Source organism: Phyllostomus hastatus, unplaced genomic scaffold, assembly GCF_019186645.2.
Source record: "Phyllostomus hastatus isolate PE091 unplaced genomic scaffold, TTU_PhHast_1.1 phas_contig_133, whole genome shotgun sequence".
Classification (NCBI taxonomy): domain Eukaryota; kingdom Metazoa; phylum Chordata; class Mammalia; order Chiroptera; family Phyllostomidae; genus Phyllostomus; species Phyllostomus hastatus.
The window spans coordinates 2,650,622-2,668,421 of record NW_025333577.1 but is presented as its reverse complement, the minus strand read 5'-3'; the positions used below and the strand labels follow the sequence as shown (position 1 = coordinate 2,668,421).

At 42.5% G+C, this 17,800-nt stretch overlaps 1 protein-coding gene across 2 annotated transcripts in view; it reads left to right on the top strand.

Moving 5' to 3' along the window:
* The first annotated feature begins 206 nt into the window (after window positions 1-206).
* LOC123826093 (zinc finger protein 345-like) overlaps window positions 207-17,800 on the top strand; it is a 21,671-nt gene continuing 4,077 nt past the window's right edge. The window contains exons 1-3 of one of the 2 annotated variants that reach the window (XM_045849960.1): window positions 207-466; window positions 3,299-3,425; window positions 6,421-8,118. In XM_045849960.1, the coding sequence (XP_045705916.1) occupies window positions 365-466; window positions 3,299-3,425; window positions 6,421-8,118 (1,927 nt within the window). In that variant the 5' untranslated portion in view covers window positions 207-364. Of the gene's footprint in view, window positions 467-3,298; window positions 3,426-6,420; window positions 8,119-13,054; window positions 13,358-15,893; window positions 16,021-17,800 lie in introns of those variants that run through there. The other variant, XM_045849953.1, reaches the window with a different exon arrangement.

Genomic DNA, 17,800 nt, shown 5'->3' with positions numbered 1-17,800 from the left:
CGAGTCATTTACCTGTACCTTTCCCGGTGAGTCTGGGCCTTTTGTCTTGGAATCAGGGGAAAAACCCTTTCACCTCCGTGGACCTTAGGAACCACATTACCCAGAAGGCAGTTGGAGGGCTGACCCAATGAAGGCTCGGAAAAGGATTTTTTGGTTGGTACCACACGCATGTGGGCGGGACTTCCGTCGCCCTGCTGGTGGGCACTTTGTCTGTTCTCAGGATCCCCTCACCTGTCAGAGGCGGCTCAGCTTTGGTTCCCGGAAAAGATGCTCATGATAAAAAATGACAGAGTCCTGGTCTCTGCCAAGCAAAGGCAATTGTGAGGCTCCGTGACTCTGCCCAGGTGAACGTACCTCCTCCAGGATGGGGACTCGGGTGTCCGGCTCCCCCTCCTCACCTGCTGCTCCCACCTGGCTCCACCCACAGAGTCCTCTGGTCGTGGGTACCTTGAGGTGCCTGGCCGAGGTGAGTGCGCGTCCCCCTGGCCCTCCCCACCTTCTCCCAACATGCCATGCATCCGGGCCCGGGGCGCCTGTCAGGCCCTGAAGCTGAGGCCCCAGCATGGGATCGTGGGGCGCTCGTGGGGATAAAAGATGTAAGGAAATGGGAGAGGGTAACTGGCTGAGGGGCCAACTTGTAAAGACGTGCAGGTGCTGCTGAACCAGAAGGATGTGGGACCCTGGCTTTGGGCTTACATCTGCTTTAAACAGTCTGAGGCGGAGTCACGACCTAACTGGGATTCAGAGGGGTTGCACTGACATTCTGAGAGTCCTGGGAGCCTGGGGAGATTGTGAACCGAGAGGGACACAGGCTGTGTCGTGGTTTTCAAAGCTTTTAGAATTCTCAGATAGAAAACCGACTGGAATTGAGTAATGAATACAGTGAGGCACAGGAAGAGGATTCCCTTGTGCAGGCCACAAAGCTGGTAACAGGTTGTCCTGAGGTGAGACACTTGGCGGGAGGTCACCAGGCTCCAAGGCTGGACCCAGATAAAGCTGACCCTGCTTACCTGGAGCTGAAGGGAGGTTGACTATGTCTTTCCACAGGTTCTGAAGTTGAAAACCACTATGTAATTAGACAAGGAAAGACAGGGTGTTGCACTCCCTACCTGGTGGTGACATTACCATACAGTGTCTAAAGACTCTTCCCTTCATAATTTCCTAGCTCTCATATGAGGGGACCCTGGGATACCCCAATCCTCAGTGCAGGTCACAGATAATGTCAAGATGCTCCCATTTCTGGTGTCAATGTAAGAAACATTCAAACCTGTACTTTCAAAAATGTTTGTTTGAGCTAAACTGAGTACGATTGACTGAAAAAATCTCAACGGAGTGAGAACATGCTTTGGAAATTGGCAGTTTTAGCACTTATTTTATACATCAGAATCAAAAAGGAAGACATAAGTTGGCAAGTTGACATCTATCGGTAATAGGTGTGGGAGGCAGGAGAAAACGAAGGAAACTCTCTGATATAAAATAAAAAGTAAAATTGAATAGACACACACACTTCTTTTACATTGGTGGTAATAGGATAGTTAACAACAATACATGATTTTTGGTCTCTGCTGTGATGCAGTATTTGTGTCCTGAAGGGTAAGGAGAAAGGAAATTATCCTGTCATTCCAAAGGTTTGTTAACATTGTGCAAAAGTAAAAAGATGAGCTCAGTTAAAGTAAAAATTGACCTTCCTTAGAGAAGATCCAGGCCTGGGACATGACTCCTTGCCATGACTCATTTTTAGTTAGAAAGTTTTAATTTCATACCATCTGTATAGGTATTTTCAGTCTCTCAGTGTAATGCCATCATGGAATACTCCCCTATGCTGGTCTGGTTTAGCATGTGGCCATTCTTTTTTTTGGTCTACACTGGCAGCCTGCATAAGCAGTCATGGAATGTTATCCAGGGAGAGACAGGTGTACATGCAAATGCTTGGAGATGACACAGAGCTGGGAATAGGAATAGGCACCTCAAGGGCAGGGCTGGGTGGCAGGGGTCAGAATCATGCCTGTAAAGTGGCCAATTGATAATGATAAAAACATTATGGAGATAATGGGGTATTTGTATAAGAGAAATGTATTGGTCTCTCCTGGATTTAACAGGCTCCATCTGGCTGCATAGTGGGAAAATGGTTATAGGAATTAAGGGAGCTCAGGACCAAGCAAGTTCTATGATCCGGAGGATTGCTGATGGACCAGACCTGGGCCTCAGAGGTAGAAGGAAAGGTTGGCTAGTTGATCCACTTTTTAAATTCTGTTACCATTCTTTTTTCCATTACCATTTATCTTCCTTATACCCTCTTACACCTCTGCTTGGCAACTTCTCCCCTCCTTTTTAAAAAAGGGCATGTAGAGTTTCAGATTTTGCAGCTGTAGGAGAGAAAGGAAAGTGTTCAAAATGACCCTAGTGTTTTTGCTCATAGTAGCTGAAGTGGTGCAGGTTCCATCAGCTGGGCTGAGGAAGATAGCGGTAGGTTGATTCTCTTTGGGAATATCAGAATGTTCTTCTGGGTAATATTTTTAAAGGTTTCAAAGAGCAGTGAGTGCAAACATCCAGCAAGCAGCTGAACACATTAGTCTGGAAATCTAGGTAAGATTAGAAGATGGAAGCCCTGGCTGGCGTAGCTCAGTGGATTGAGCGCGGGCTGGGAACCAAAGTGTCCCAGGTTCGATTCCCAGCCAGGGTACATGCCTGGGTTGCAGGCCATGACCCCCAGCAACCATACATTGATGTTTCTCTCTCTATCTCCCTCCCTTCCCTCTCTAAAAAATAAATAAATAAAATATTAAAAAAAAAAGATTAGAAGATGGAGACATGCAAAAGTCTGGCTCTTTTTTGCATGAGGGCGAAGGTGGCAGAACTGAGGGAGTCAACCTGGAGTGTGAAGATGTGAAGCAGGTAGAGATCCCACTGTGGTGCATACTGCCTAGAGGAAGTGTGAGCCGATGGCCCTGGGTTTTGGTGTCGGGATTTAAGGGTGAGGCATAAGATCATGTTTGGTCGTGTTTCAGAGGCATAATCGGGAACTCAGTGGAATTTCTTAGCTGGAAGAATGGGGCCCTGCAGCCATGGCCCCAAGCTTAGATGGCATTTATTTGCACCACTTCCTGTTATCCTGCCTGGCTTTGCTGGGGCGAAGTAAGTGTTTTATGCAGTTGTGATGACACAGCAGGCAGCTCTCTTACCAAGGGCTGGTATCCTGTCCAAACTGGGGGCCTTAGGAGGGATTGGGCATGGGGAAAAGTAGGGATATGGGGTCTCAGACACACTGTTCCATATTCATTTCTATTAATTCTGACAGGTTTCTGTAACCTTTGAGGATGTTGCAGTGTATTTCTCCAGGACAGAATGGTGCCTCCTTGATGAGGCTCAGAGATGCCTGTACCTCGATGTGATGCTGGAGAACTTTGGTCTTATATCTTCGTTTGGTAAGACATTGACTCTCCTTTGCAGTTTTCTTTGGCTTGCCTGCACTCCCATTTCCTCAGGGTTGTACTTTTCTTCTACCCTAAGCTCTAAGGATCCTGACCAGACTTGCACCCAGGAAGTGCAGGTCAATAGCAGTGGTTGTGGGGTCACCCTCTGATCCTGTTCCCGGGTGTCTGTCTTTTTGCCTCATTGTCTCAAACTTTTCTTTCAAGTTTCTTTTTTTAAAAAAGATTTTATTTATTTATCTTTAGAGGGGAGGGGAAGTAGAGAGGGAGAGAAACATCAATGTGTGGTTGCCTTTTGTGCTCTCCCATGCTGGCAACTGGCCTGCAACCCAGGCATGTGCCCTGACTGAAAATCGAACCGTGACTCTTTGGTTCGTAGGCCCATGGTCAATCCACTTAGCTACATCAGCCAGAGCACAAACTTTTAAAAAAAGATTTTATTTACTTTTAGAGAGGAGAGAAGGGAGGGAGAAAAACAGCAATGTGGAAGAGATATGGATTGCGGACCTGGCCCGCAACTCGGGCATGTGCCCTGACTGGGAATTGAATCAGTGACCTTTTGGTCTCAGGCTCCACTTAATCCATTGAGCCACACCAGGCAGGGTGCCACAAAGTTTTAAACTAACTCTCACTTTCGTAAAAAAATAACACACCCTCATATTCACTGGTGATTTGTTCTAGGCTTTGCATTTCCCATGCCCTTCATTCCTTAGGGGTTTCTCTGTCCTCACATGTGTACTATGTGTACACTGTTTGCTTCCCAGAATTTCTGGGTAGACCTTATACTTGGCAGAGCTAGTTTTTTTGCATTGCCTCTCTCCCTGCAGCCCCAAAAGCTGCTGTAGTCAACCTGCATAGGGAAGGATTTGAGGTCACTAATGTTACCAGCAGCCTAGTAGATTTCACATTTATTAGTGAGAGAAAAACATTTATTTATGTATGTATGTATGTATGTATGTATGTATTTGAGAAAGGGAAGGGGAGGTAGAAAGAGGGAGAGAAACATGATGTATGAGAGAATAAAGGATTGGTTGCCTCTCTCACACCCCCAACTGGGGAGCTGTTCGCCTGAGGATATGTTTGTAGACTGTTATAATGGAAGAGATCGAGAGAAAGAAACATCAGTGTGAAGGAAAAACATTAACTGGTTGCCTTCTGTAGGTGCCCTGCCTGGGAATTGAGCTCACAAACTTTTGGTGCAACTTTCCAACTAACTGAGCCACTAGTCCAAGTGTGTTTGATGTTGTCTATTTTGTCTGAGAATTTTAACTACTCCTTTCTTTGGTTTTATTTGTGTGGAATATTTTTTATATCTGTTTCTTTTCAACATATTTGTGCCCATAACCTTTTTTTTTAAAGGTTTTATGTATTTATTTTTAGATAGAGGGGAAAAAGAGGGAGAAAGAGGAAGAGAAATATCAGTGTGTGGTTGCCTCTCACACGCCCCCTACTGGGGACCTAGTCTGCAGCCCAGGCCTGTGCTCTGACTGGAAATTGAACTAGTGACCCTTTGGTTTGCATGCTGGCGCTCAGTCCACTGAGCCACACCAGGCAGAGCCATAAACTTTTTTTAAAAGATATTTTATCTACTTTTAGAGAGGGAGAAGGGAGGGAGACCAAGAGGGAAAGAACATAGATGTGTGAGGGAAACATCAGTTGGTTGCCTCTTGCACACCCCTAACTGGGGACCTGGCCTATGCCCAGGCATGTGCCCTTGACTGGGAATTGAACTGGCGATCCTGTGGTTCACAGGCTGGCACTCAATCCACTGAGCCACACCAGCCAGGGCAAAGTTATCTAATTATTTTTGAAGGGGGTGGAATATTTGAATTTTTTATCCTGTCGACTTTCTGTCGTCACTCACATAGTGAGTTCAAACTTTTCCCTTTGGCTTGTTTGTGCTGAGCTGTTCTACGACAGTGCTAGTTATTTATCTCTTCGGCTTTCTCTTTGGAGTTACATCATCAGTAATCCATGTTATTGTACAACTGGGAGGGAAGTGGAAGAGTCCTTTGTGTATCAAAAGAAGGACATGAGTCCAGCCATGACAGGATGGGCTCAGGAGGTCTGGCATCAGTGAATGATACTTAGGGAGGGTGTGATGCCAGGGCTTTGTTAAAACATAACGAGGAACCTGTTCTATTTAACTGCATTTTGTCACCTATGCCAGTATCCACACCTTAATCTACATGTCCTTATTCAGTGTTGGCACTTTGCCTATTTGATAGTTTTAATATGTATCATTTCTACTCTAACTTCCAGCCATGGCTAATATCTGCTTCTCTAACCTCTACCCACAACCATTTCTCTAAGGAGTCTTTTTGGTGTGCTCTCCAATTTTGGTACATTTCTGTTGAGCCTTGAAGTGTGCACATTTTTCTTTCTTTGTATTTTTTTGTTAAAAATTTTATTTATTTTTCAGAGAGAGGGTAAGGGAGGGAGAAAGTGAGGGAGAGAAAAGTTGATGTGTCTGAGATTCATTGATTTGTTGCCTCTCATACAACCACAACTAGGGAACTGGCTCACAACCCAGAAATTTGTCCTGACTAGGAATCAAACCTTTTGGTTTGCAGGCTGGCACTTAATCCACTGAGCAACCCCAGCTAGGACTGATATTTACATATTTCCACAGGAGCCTTGCAGAGCATCTGCTGTGCCGATGTTGATTCATGATATTGGGTATATTCACATTCCTCTACACAGCCTTATGTCATAAGCAAAAAGGCTTTTTCAAACCATCATGAACACTTGACAAGTGTCCACCCTATCCTAGTGTCCTTTGTATAATGAGGTGCCCATTATTTACTCCCCTAAGTGGCCTAATAATGTATAACCACCACTTTTCAGAGTCTTAGTTGTTATGAAACTGATGATATCCTCTGCCAATGATGGCGCAGGATAATGCCTTGCCTGTGACAGATGCAAATTTGTGGTGAGAAACAACCCCCCATAGGTCACTGAACTTCACTAGTGTTTTCTTTTTGTTCAGGTTGCTGCTGTGGAACAGAGGATGTGGAGGCACCCTCTGAACAGAGCGTTTCTGTAAGAGTCTCAAAAGCGAAGAATCCCAAGACAGCTTTGTCTTCCAAGAAGAGCCACCCCTGTGAGAGTTGTGGACCAGTCTTGAGAGATATTTTCTTCTTGGTTGACCAGCCAGGAACACAACATGGTTCGACACTGCTGAGGTGTGGGGCATGTGAAAAACCATTTTATTTCAGTGCACAGAGTCACCAGCACCAGGAGCAGGACACAACAAAGTATTGTTTCATAAGCAGTGTGGACAAGGCCTTCCTTGGAAAGAGCTGCAATTTCCATATGTCATGGAAGCCTCGTACCTCTAGTCAGGTTGGAAAAGATCTCCTCATCAGCTCAGAACCCCTCAAGCAACTGGCTACTCACAACATACACAGGGCAAACGAAATCTCTAAGTCTGGAATGACTTTTGAAAGTACAGAAAATTACTATACTGCAAGAGAATGCCAGAACGCCATTGGCTGTAATCACATGGTTGTTGAAGACCAGGAATTCCTGACAGGAAGACAGTGTTTTCTGTGTTGTGAATGTGGAAAATCTTTTACCAATAGCTCTGCACTCTATGATCATCACAGAGTTCACACTGGGAAAAAGTCTTATGAATGTGATGAATGTGGAAAAATTTTTAAGAGGAAATATGACTTTAAATGTCATCAGAGAGTTCATACTGGAGAAAGGCCTTATGAGTGCATTGAATGTGGAAAATGTTTTACCAGTAGCTCTGCCCTTTGTTATCATCAGAGAGTTCACACTGGAGAAAGGCCTTATGTGTGCAGTGAATGTGGGAAATCTTTTACCAGTAACTCCGCCCTCCGTTACCACCAGCGAGTTCACACTGGAGAAAGGCCTCATGAGTGTAGTGAATGTGGGAAACATTTTGCCAGTAGCTCTGCCCTTCGTTACCATCAGCGAGTTCACACTGGAGAAAAGCCTTATGAGTGCAATGAATGTGGGAAATCTTTTACCAGTAGACCTTCCCTCCATGATCATCAGAGAGTTCACACTGGAGAAAAGCCTTATGAGTGTGGTGAATGTGGGAAAACTTTTAGGAGGATATATTACTTTAATTGTCATCGGAGAGTTCACACTGGAGAAAGGCCTTATGAGTGCAGTGAATGTGGGAAATCTTTTACCAGGAGCTCTGTCCTTCATAATCATCAGAGAGTTCACACTGGAGAAAAGCCTTATGCGTGTGGCGAATGTGGGAAATCTTTTAAAAGGAAATATTACTTTAATTGTCATCAGAGAGTTCACACTGGAGAAAAGCCTTATGAGTGCAGTGAATGCGGAAAATCTTTTAAGAGGAGAGAAAACTTTAATTCTCATCGGAGGCTTCACACTGGTGAAAGACCTTATGAGTGCAGGGAATGTGGGAAATCTTTTACCATCAGCTCTGCCCTTCTTAAGCATCACAGAGTTCACACTGGTGAAAGACCTTATGAGTGCAGTGAATGTGGGAAATGTTTTACCTATAGCTCTGACCTTCGGTGTCATCTAAGAGTTCACACTGGAGAAAGGCCTTATGCATGTGGTGAATGTGGGAAATCTTTTACCAGTAGCTCTATTCTTCATATTCATCAGAGAGTTCATACTGGAGAAAAACCTTATGAGTGCAGTGAATGTAAGAAATGCTTTAGACAAAGATCTGCCCTTATTCAACACTATCGAGTTCATTCTGGAGAAAAGCCGTATGAGTGCAGTTAATGTGGAAAAACTTAACATGAGTAGCTCTGCCTTTTGTCATCATTGAAGTATTCACACTGGATAAAGGCTTTCTGAGTGCAGTGAAGATGGGAAATCTTTTACCAGTAGATCTGTGTTCTGTTATTTTCAGAGAGTTTACAAAGGAGATAGTCTTTATCAGTGCATGAATGTAGTACATCCGGTGGTAGCTCTAGCAGTCACCTTTATTTGCATCAAATAGTTCACAGAAAAGTAAGGCCTTATGAGTGCAGTGAATGTGAGAAATGTTTTATCTTTCATAATAAATTTCATTGTCATTACCTAGTTCACACAGAATTTTGGCCTTATGGCTGCAATGAATATGGGAAATTTTTTTTAATAAAATCTTTTTTTAAATGATTTTATTTCTAGAGAGGGTAAGAGAGGGAGAGAAACATCACTTGTGTTGCCTGGTGCACATCCCCAACTGGGATCTGGCCCACAACCTTGGCATGTGCTCTGACTGGGAATCAAACTGGCAAAACTTTAGTTTGCAGGCCAGTACTCAATCCCCTGAGCTACACCAGCTAGGGTAGTGGGAAATTTTCTAAATCAGTAATCTTCATTATTCTAAAAAGCTTCCCACTGGAGAAAGCCTTATGAAAGTAGTGAATGTGGTAAACCCTGTATCTGTAGCAGTCTCCTCAGTTGTCATCAGAGAGTTCACTGTAGGGAATCACCTTGTGCTTGTAATGAATGTGGGAAGTCTTTTTTTTTTATCAGTAGTTTCCATTATGATGAGAAGTTTTACCCTTCAGAAATGCCTTTTGAGTGCTGTCTATGTTGGAAATCTTTTACCAGTAACCATGGTTTTCATTGCCATTAGAGAATTCACAATCACTAGGTTCTTATAAGTTAAGAAATTTTGGGAAATCTTTTATGTCTAGCCATTTCCTTTGTTATCTTCTGAGAAGTCACACTGGCAATAGGTTTTATATATACATACAATATGAGAAATTGTTTTCCTATAGCACTAAGACCCCTTATGTTCAGAGATTTCACTTTGGGGAAAGACCTTATGAGTATTGTGGCTGTGGGAAATTCTTTTTCTATGCTTTCCTCTTTTCATATCATCAGAGAGTTTACACAGGAGATAGGCCTTATAGGTCCATCAAATTTAAGAAATGTTTTATGTCAGAGTCATGGTCACCTTAATCACAGTTCACTGATTAAAGACTTCAAATGTGACGTGAACATGGGAAATCTCTGGCCATAAGTCAATACCCTTTTGGCATTGGAGAGTTCTCATTGTGTAAATGCTTATATTTTGGTAAATGTATTTTATTTCCTATGCAATGACACTGAAGAAAACTTTCTGAGGAAACCCATGTATTTAATTTTACATGTTCACAGTATAGACGTGTCTCAGAAGTTTTTTGTTTAACTTTTGAAGGACTTAACAAAGCACATCTAATTGTGACTTTATGCATTCTTACTCATAGTGTATGGGCTGCATTTCCCTACTCTAACAGAATCTTCTTGTAATAATTATAAATGTTAGCTCTTTTCATATGTTCATCACGCTCTCTGTTCTTTTAGTTGCATTTCCCTAAGGATTTATGATGAGCATTTTTACAGGTGTATATATACTACTTATATATTTTTAGTAATACGAGTGCTCACATAACTACCAATTCTTTTATTAATTTTGGCCACTGTCCTTTAACAAATAGGAAAGGAAAACAGCAAAGATACATGTTGCAATGTCACCTGTTTTCACTCCTTGAATAACAAATATTTTTTGCTATATGGAAAATCTTTTTGGAATAATTTTTTTTGATCCAGGTTTTTTTTTAAGATTTTACTTATTTATTTCTAGAGAGAAGGGAAGGTAGAAAGAGAGGGAGAGAAACATCAGTGTGTGGTTGCCTGTCACGTGCCCCCTACTGGAGACCTGGCCTGCAACCCAGGCATGTGCCCTGACTGGGAATTGAACTGGTGACCCTTTGGTTCGAAGGCCTGAGCTCAGTACACTGAGCTACACCAACTGGGGCCAGAATACTTGTTTTTAATAGTGAAAAATATTTCCAAATTATTGGATTTCTTGCTGTATACAATGCAGTAGGAATATATCATGTATTTCAAGGAATAATCTGCATTATTTACACAATCACTTTTATAAGTTCACATATTTACTAATGTAATAAGCCTTGCTTTTTAGTGTTCACCCATTTTTATGGTCCATCATCTGTGGTTTGCTGGGCTGGAGAAGGATTTGAAGGTGGACTGGGTGGTATGCGGATGAACAAGTATTTCTTGAGCTCAAGGCCCTCCTAAAAGCCCAAGGGAAGAGTTCAGTGATCAGATTCCCCATACCTTGGGCCATGCAACCTGAGTTTAAAGCTTGGATTAGTGACTATTGTTATGATTACAGGGAATTGATGTCCTCTAGGGGCCTCAGTTTCCCCTGTGTAAAAGAGGGGTAAAGAGAAGCCTTGGTTCTTATTAAAAAAGCAGTAGCTATACCATTAGTTATCACCTGAGGGCATCATCCGCTGGCTAGTCAGTCCTGTGACCTTCTACTCCATGTGCTTGTGAAAAATAAATGGGGGTTCTCAGATACGCAATATCTGCTTTAGTCCACACAGACCCTACCTTATGGAGGAGATATCTTCAGGGCTCCTGTGTCTCAGTACGGGTTCTGCACTTGGGAATCTTTGGGTAACAGTAAAACTCGTCAAAACTCACTTCACTGACGTGAAATTAATGATGGCACTAACTATGATGCTTTTGAGCATCAGTAGAGGTATTCCAATCTTCTAAGAATAAGACGTATCTGGGAATACTGGTTATGTACCAATTTTATATTTGCTGCCAAAATGGGTGCAATGTTGGCATCCCTGATTGTGTGGAAAGTGGGAACCTCAATCTGAGGTAAAGGTTTTGAATTTGAGGTTTTACCACTTATCCTGAACATGATGATCATTTCTGCTGAAAATGCATTGACAATGTCTGCATGGGGACTGCAGATTGTTTCCAGAAGAGAATTAGATCAAACTACAGAGAGGTATTCCTGTTGATTAATGAAGTTATTCAATAAGAATTACTTATATAGCTATAAAAGAAAAGACTCTATTAAGCATGAGAACAGGTAAGACACAATGGGTGGTAAATAAAGGACACTGACTTCTAAGAATGAGAGATTTAACTGGAAACTTGGCTACCCTGAAATTCTTTGTACAATGTGTGAGCGCATTTCATTCATGAGAACCTGAGGAAAAAGTAGGTGACAAAGATAGTTGTAAGCAGAAGGATTTAGAAAAGTGTAAGGAAAGACATGGCATCAAGTTTTATTTCTTTAACCATCACTTATTATTTCATCTGTTTTTTTGGCTGTTCCAGGTCTGTGTTATTTGTCAGTGAGTAAATAAAGGTGTTTGCAACCTGGTTTCTTCAAAGCCCTTATTGAAGGCTAGCCAAGAGATCAAATATTTAATATCATAGTAAATTATAAAGGGATAGGTGCCATTGGAACATGAAAAAAGCAGCACACCAAAATGAAAATCATGTGGATCCTCAAGACTTTGAGAGCTCTCACTGGAAAAGGGGAGAAAGATTTGATTAGATCAGATTGCTGTTCCATGGACAATTAAAATACAGTAAAATTTTCCCATGTTAGTAAATTGGTTAGAGTGTCAGACCATTTCTATGACCACTATCCCAGTAGCAGGATGCTGGAAATACTGTATTTCTTATTTTTTAGAAGTGATTTTTAAGTAACATCTGGTAAGATTTTAGATTTTTTTCAACTCCTCTCTTATGTTAGTTTTAACATTTTTCAAGTTTTGGGTTCTATTTTACTGTGATATTTGCTATAAATTTTTAAATAGCACAGGCTTCCTATACAATTATTGATTTTTTATATTTATTGCATATATGCTTCTATATTTTTGTTAATTCCAATATTTTTTGCACTTTTTTCATTTAGAGGTATACATAGGTTAACTTTCAATATGAATATGTTGTTTATTTACTCTAAGTGTAATTTATAAATATGGTCTTTAACTTACTCCATTAGGGATACAAGAATATCATGTGACCTCTGATCTTAAATATGTCTGGGGAACCCCAAATTTCTTTTGTTATAATAGTCACAATATCACTTTGAAATAAGAAAAACACCAATAACTTTGTCAGAATTCAATTCTCCCATTTTTTCCAAAATCTATTTTTCATAATTGATTTGTTTATAAGTAAACAATTGACTTATATTTATTTCGAAAAGATTTATTTATTTTTAAAAGATATTTATTTTTAGAGAAAGGGGAAGAGAGGGAGAAAGGGAAAGAAACACCAATGCGTGGTTGCCTCCCACCCCTCCAACTGGGTAGCTGGTCTGCAACCCAGGCATGTGCCCTAACTGGGAATTGAACGAGAGACCTATCAGTTCTGGGCCGGGACTCAACCCATTGAGCCACGCCAGTCAGGGCAACTTCTATTTAAGTTTTATATTTTTTATCTTAGTTTTTTTTTTTAATTTCAAAGTTTTGTCTTACTGTCTTGTATTATATTTCTCATATATTTGATGGTGTAAGCAGGTCATTTGTCATAAAATTTCCAGACCCTGTAAATGCAGGAGCACCTCCTTTTATTACTGCAACTGGCTGTGTGGAGTTGTGGAGATAATGCACGTTCATCATCATACACGCGAGACCCTTCAGCAGGAATAGATGACATCTTGTATCATGTTGGGTCTCTTTTGGACCAGGACGCGTCAATACCTTGTACCCTTCCCGAAGAGCCTGGGTGTTGTCTCTTGGAATGGGGGGAGGGGGGGACCCTGTTCACCTCCGTGGACTCCAGGGGCCGCAGTACCCAGAAGGCCGTTGGAGGGCTGAGCTAAGGCTCAGAAACGGCCTTTCCATTGGGGCTAACGGCATGAGGGCGGGACTTCCGTTGCCCCGCTGGCGGGCATTTTCTCTACCCTCTGGATTCATCGGTTGGACTCGCTGAGTGCTGTGTTGCGTGACGATGCGGTGAAGGGAAATCGGAGAAACTTGGTTGCCGCCTTCACAAACGCGATTGTGAGGTTCTGTGACTCTGCCCAGGCGACTTGTGCTTGCTCGGGGATGGGGACCTCCGTGACCGGCGCCCCTTTCTTGCCCGCAGTTCCGGCCTCACTCCGCCCACAGAGTCCTTTGGCGGCTTCCCCGCAGAGGCTCCCGGCTGAGGTGAGTGCGTGCCCCCGGTCCTCGCCCCTCAGCCCGCTGAGCACTGCAGCCCGGGTGCGGGACCGTCACGTCCTGCAGCCCTGCCTCGGCGATCGTAGGTGCTCTTGGGTGACACAGGGTGTGACGGGATGGGAGGGGTGACGGGGTGACGAGCGGAGAGGCTGCCGTGTAAGTAAGCACAGGCACTGGACCTGGATAAACCCCCAGACCTGGCCTCGGTCTTAAATCTCCTTTAAATGGAAGCGGACTCACGTCCTGACTGAGAGGCAGAGGAGTTGCACCTTCATTCTGAGGGTCCTGGGAGCCTGGGGTTGTGGTGAACCTAGAGGGGACAAAGGCTAGTCATGGTTTTGAAAGCCTTTTAGAGCCTTCTAGATACAAAACCGCCTGGACTGGGGTGATGAGGACAGCGAGCACAGGAAGAGGAGCCCTTGTTCAAGGTCACAGGGCTGGTAAGAGGCGGCACTGAGGAGACTCTTGGCCCGAGGTCACCAGACTCCAGGATTGGGTGGGCATACGGCTGAGACTTTACCGGGAGCTGTAAGGGTGGTTGATTTTGTCTTTCCACAGGATCTGAAGTTGAAAACCATTTTGTAACCTAGACAAGGAAGGACAGGTTGTCGCAAGTCCCTCCCTGGTGGGTGACAGTACAGTGTGTAAAGACTTTTCCCTTGTTTTTTTTTTCCCCTGCTCTTGGATGTGGGGACCCTGGAGATACCCCAATCCTGAGTGCATGTCACAGATAATACCAAGCAAGGTGCTCCCATTTCTGGTGTTAACCTAAGAAACATTTAAACCTGTAGAGACATTTTTAACATTATTTGAACCAAACTGATTGACTGAATACAGTCTCAACAGGTTGAGAAAAATAATTCAGAAAATGACAGGTTTATCACTCATTTTATACATCAGAATCAAAAGGGAAGATATAATTGGGGAACTTTAAGTCCATTGGTTACAGATGTGGGAGTCAGGATAAAACAACGAAAATCCTGATATTAGATAGAAAGTAAAAATGATTAGACACACATGTCTTTTACAATTGTGGGTATAGGATAGTTAATATTTAATTAACACAATAATGAGAACAATGGGGACATTTTTTGGTGTGTGCTCTGATGCAGTGTTTGTGCTCTAAGGGTAATAAAAAAGGAAATTACATTGATGTTCCAAAAGTATGTTAACACAGGTGCAAAAATGGAATGACTCATTTAAGGTAAGAATTGTCCTTCCTCCAGAAAGATACAGGCACAGGACATGACTCCTGCCATGACTCACTTTTAGTTAAAAAGTTTTAATTTCAAACCATATATAGGGGCATTTTCAGTCTCTCAGTTTGTAAGGTTGTCATGGAGGACTCCCTAAGCTTACCAGGTTAGGCAAGTGGTCCACCTGCCCCCTTTTTTTGGTACACACTGGCAGTGACTGTAAGCATTTATGAATGGTTATCCAGGGAGAGACACTTGCCCATAGAAACAGAGCTGGAAATAGGAATAGGTACCTCAGGTCTTCTTTATTTATGTTAAAAAAAGAGCACCTGAGGGTGAAGTTTAATCATCAGACCTGTTATGTGGCCAAATGATAATTTGGGAATCTGTCATGGAGATAATGGGTTATTTGTGTAAGAGGAAGTAGTTGGTTTCTTCCAGGCTCACTTTGCTTTCATAGTGGAAAACAGATTATGGAAGTTAAAAAAAGAGGAAGGGAGTGCAGAGTTGGGCCTCAGAGTCAGGAGAAAAGGTTGGATTGTTGTTCCAGTTTTTGAATTCTTTTTTTCCATTATCATTCATCCCCTTCATACACTTTTCCACCTTTCCCCATCTATTTTTTAAGGAGGGCAAGTAGAGTTTCAGATTATGCAGCTGAAGGAGAGAAAGGAAAAGTGTTCAATGGTGCAGGTCCATTCAGCTGGGCTGGGGGAGATTTTGGTAGGTAGGTTAACTCTCTTTAGGAATATCAGAATGTTCTTTTGATTAACATTTTTTAAAGTTTCAAAGAGCAGTGAATGGAAACTGAATATGGAGTCTGGAAATCTGTGGAAGGGTCAAAAATAGAATCAAGCAAAAGTGGTGGCCCTTTTGTACATGAGGAGGGTAAAGGTGACATAGCTGAGGGAGTGAACCTGGGTGTGAAGATGTAAAGGAGGTAGAGATCACACAGTGGTATGCACAGCTAGAGGAAGTGTGAGATGATTGCCCGAGTTACCTGGGACTTAAGGGTGAAGCATAAGACCATATTTGGCTCTATTTTGAAGGCATGATCTGGGAGACTTAATGGAATTGTTTAGCAGGAAGAAGGGGGCCCTTCAGACATGGCCACAAGTTTAGATGGAATTTATCTGCCCCACTTCCTCTTATCCTGCCTGCCTGTGCTGAGGGCAATGAGAGTGATTAATGAGACTGTGATGAGACCGCGGTCAGCTCTGGGACCAATTGTCTTTGAACTGGGAGCCCTGCAAGGGTTTTGGTGTGGTTAACATTTGGATTTCAGGATTTCAGGCAGATTGTTCTGGATTTATTTGTATTAATTTTGACAGGTTGTTGTGACCTTTGAGGATGTCGCCGTGTATTTCTCGAGGACTGAGTGGCTCCTCCTTGATGAGGCTCAGAGACACCTGTACCTTGATGTGATGCTGGAGAACTTTGCTCTTATATCTTCATTGGGTAAGACATTGATTCTCCCTTCACTGCTGCCTTCAGTAGACCTGCGCCCCCATTTCCTCAGGGTTGCCATTTCTTCCATCTCAAAGTCTAAGGGTGTTGACCAGAGTTGTACCCAGGGAGCAAAGGACAACAGTAACAGGTCTTGGGTCACCCCTGACCCTGTCTTCAGGAGCCATTCTTTTTGCTTCATTGCCCAAACATAATAAACTTAACTCTCATCTTCCAAAAACAAAAACAAAAAATAACACCCTCACACTCACCAGTGACCTCAAGTAGACTGCATTTTCTCCGTGCCCTTCATTCTTCAGTGGTTGCTCTGTCCTCATGTGTGGACTGTGTGTACACTGTTTGCTTGCCCAGTTTTCTTTGTAGTCCTTGTACCTTGTAAGGCATGTTTTTTTTCCATGCTTCATCTCTCCCTGAAGCCTGCTTCACCTGCTGCACTGAACCTTCATAGGGAAGGGTTTGAGGTCAATAGTGTTTGTAGAAGCTTAGTGGATTTCTCATTGATTAGTAAAGAAAAGCACTTTATATATATATATATATTTTTTTTTTAATTTTTTAAAAGAGATTTTTTTTAGATATTTTTAGAGAAGGGTTGGGAAGGGAGAGAGGAAGCGAAACATCAGTGTGTGGTTGCCTCTCATGCACCCCCAACTTGGGGACCTGGCCCACAAGTCAGGCATGTGCTCTGACTGGGAATCAAACCAGCAACCCTTTGGTTTGCAGGCTGGTGCTCAAGTCACTGAACCACACCAGCCAGGGTACTTTTTATATCCTTGTTTATAATTTTTACATACATATTTTAAATATTTACTTGTGGGTATGTTTACTGACTACTAGAGCAAGCGAAGGAATTGAGAGAGAGAAACATGAATGTGAGAGAAAAGTACCACTTGGTTGCCTTTTGGAGGCACCCCCACTGGAAATCAAACCCATTACCTTTTGGTGCACTGGGCAACTCTCTAAACAAGTGAGCCACCGGACCAAGGGTGGATAAAATATTTTGTATGTATTTATTAGTTCTGTTTTCTCTAAAATGTAGTTAAATTTCAGCAGTTCTTTGTTGCTTTTAATTGGTTATATCTACCTATTGTTGAAAGGGGAATATTTAACTTGTCTAGTACTTTTGGGTCATATTTTCTGCCTTCAGATCTTATATTGTTTGCTTATGTACTTAAGTGCTCTGTGGTTGGATAAATAATAACTAACTTGTTTTCCTTGTGATGAACTGACTCCTTTATCATTTTAGGATGTCTTTTTCCTTGTGATAGTGATTGAGGTCGGGTATTTTGTATGATAGAATTTTATCTATTCCTGCTCTCTTAGTTTTTATTTGTATGGAATGTTTTTTATATCTCTTCATTTTTCAACCTATTTGTTCCCATAAACTTTTCTTAAAGATATTTTATTTCCTTTTAGACAGAGGGGCATTGGGGAGAGAGTTAGGGAGAGAAACATTGATATGTGAGAGAACCATCAATTGGTTGCATCTTGGATGCTCCTGTCTGGGTACAGGGCCTGCAACCCAGGCATGTGCCTGGACTGGGATTCGGTGCTTAATGTACTGATCTGTACCATCCACGGCAAAAAGTAGTTTTATCTGCATGTGGTTACAAGAGTGCTTGGTATGTGATGTGTTGTGTTTTGAGCTGAAGACACGTTTCAATTACCATCCTTCTTGTCCCTTAAGCTGAGGTACAAGTAGTAAAAATCACAGGGGCCCTCAGAGGCCAGGGCAGCAGTTTTCCATGTATGTAGCTATCTGTTTTGGAGGCTT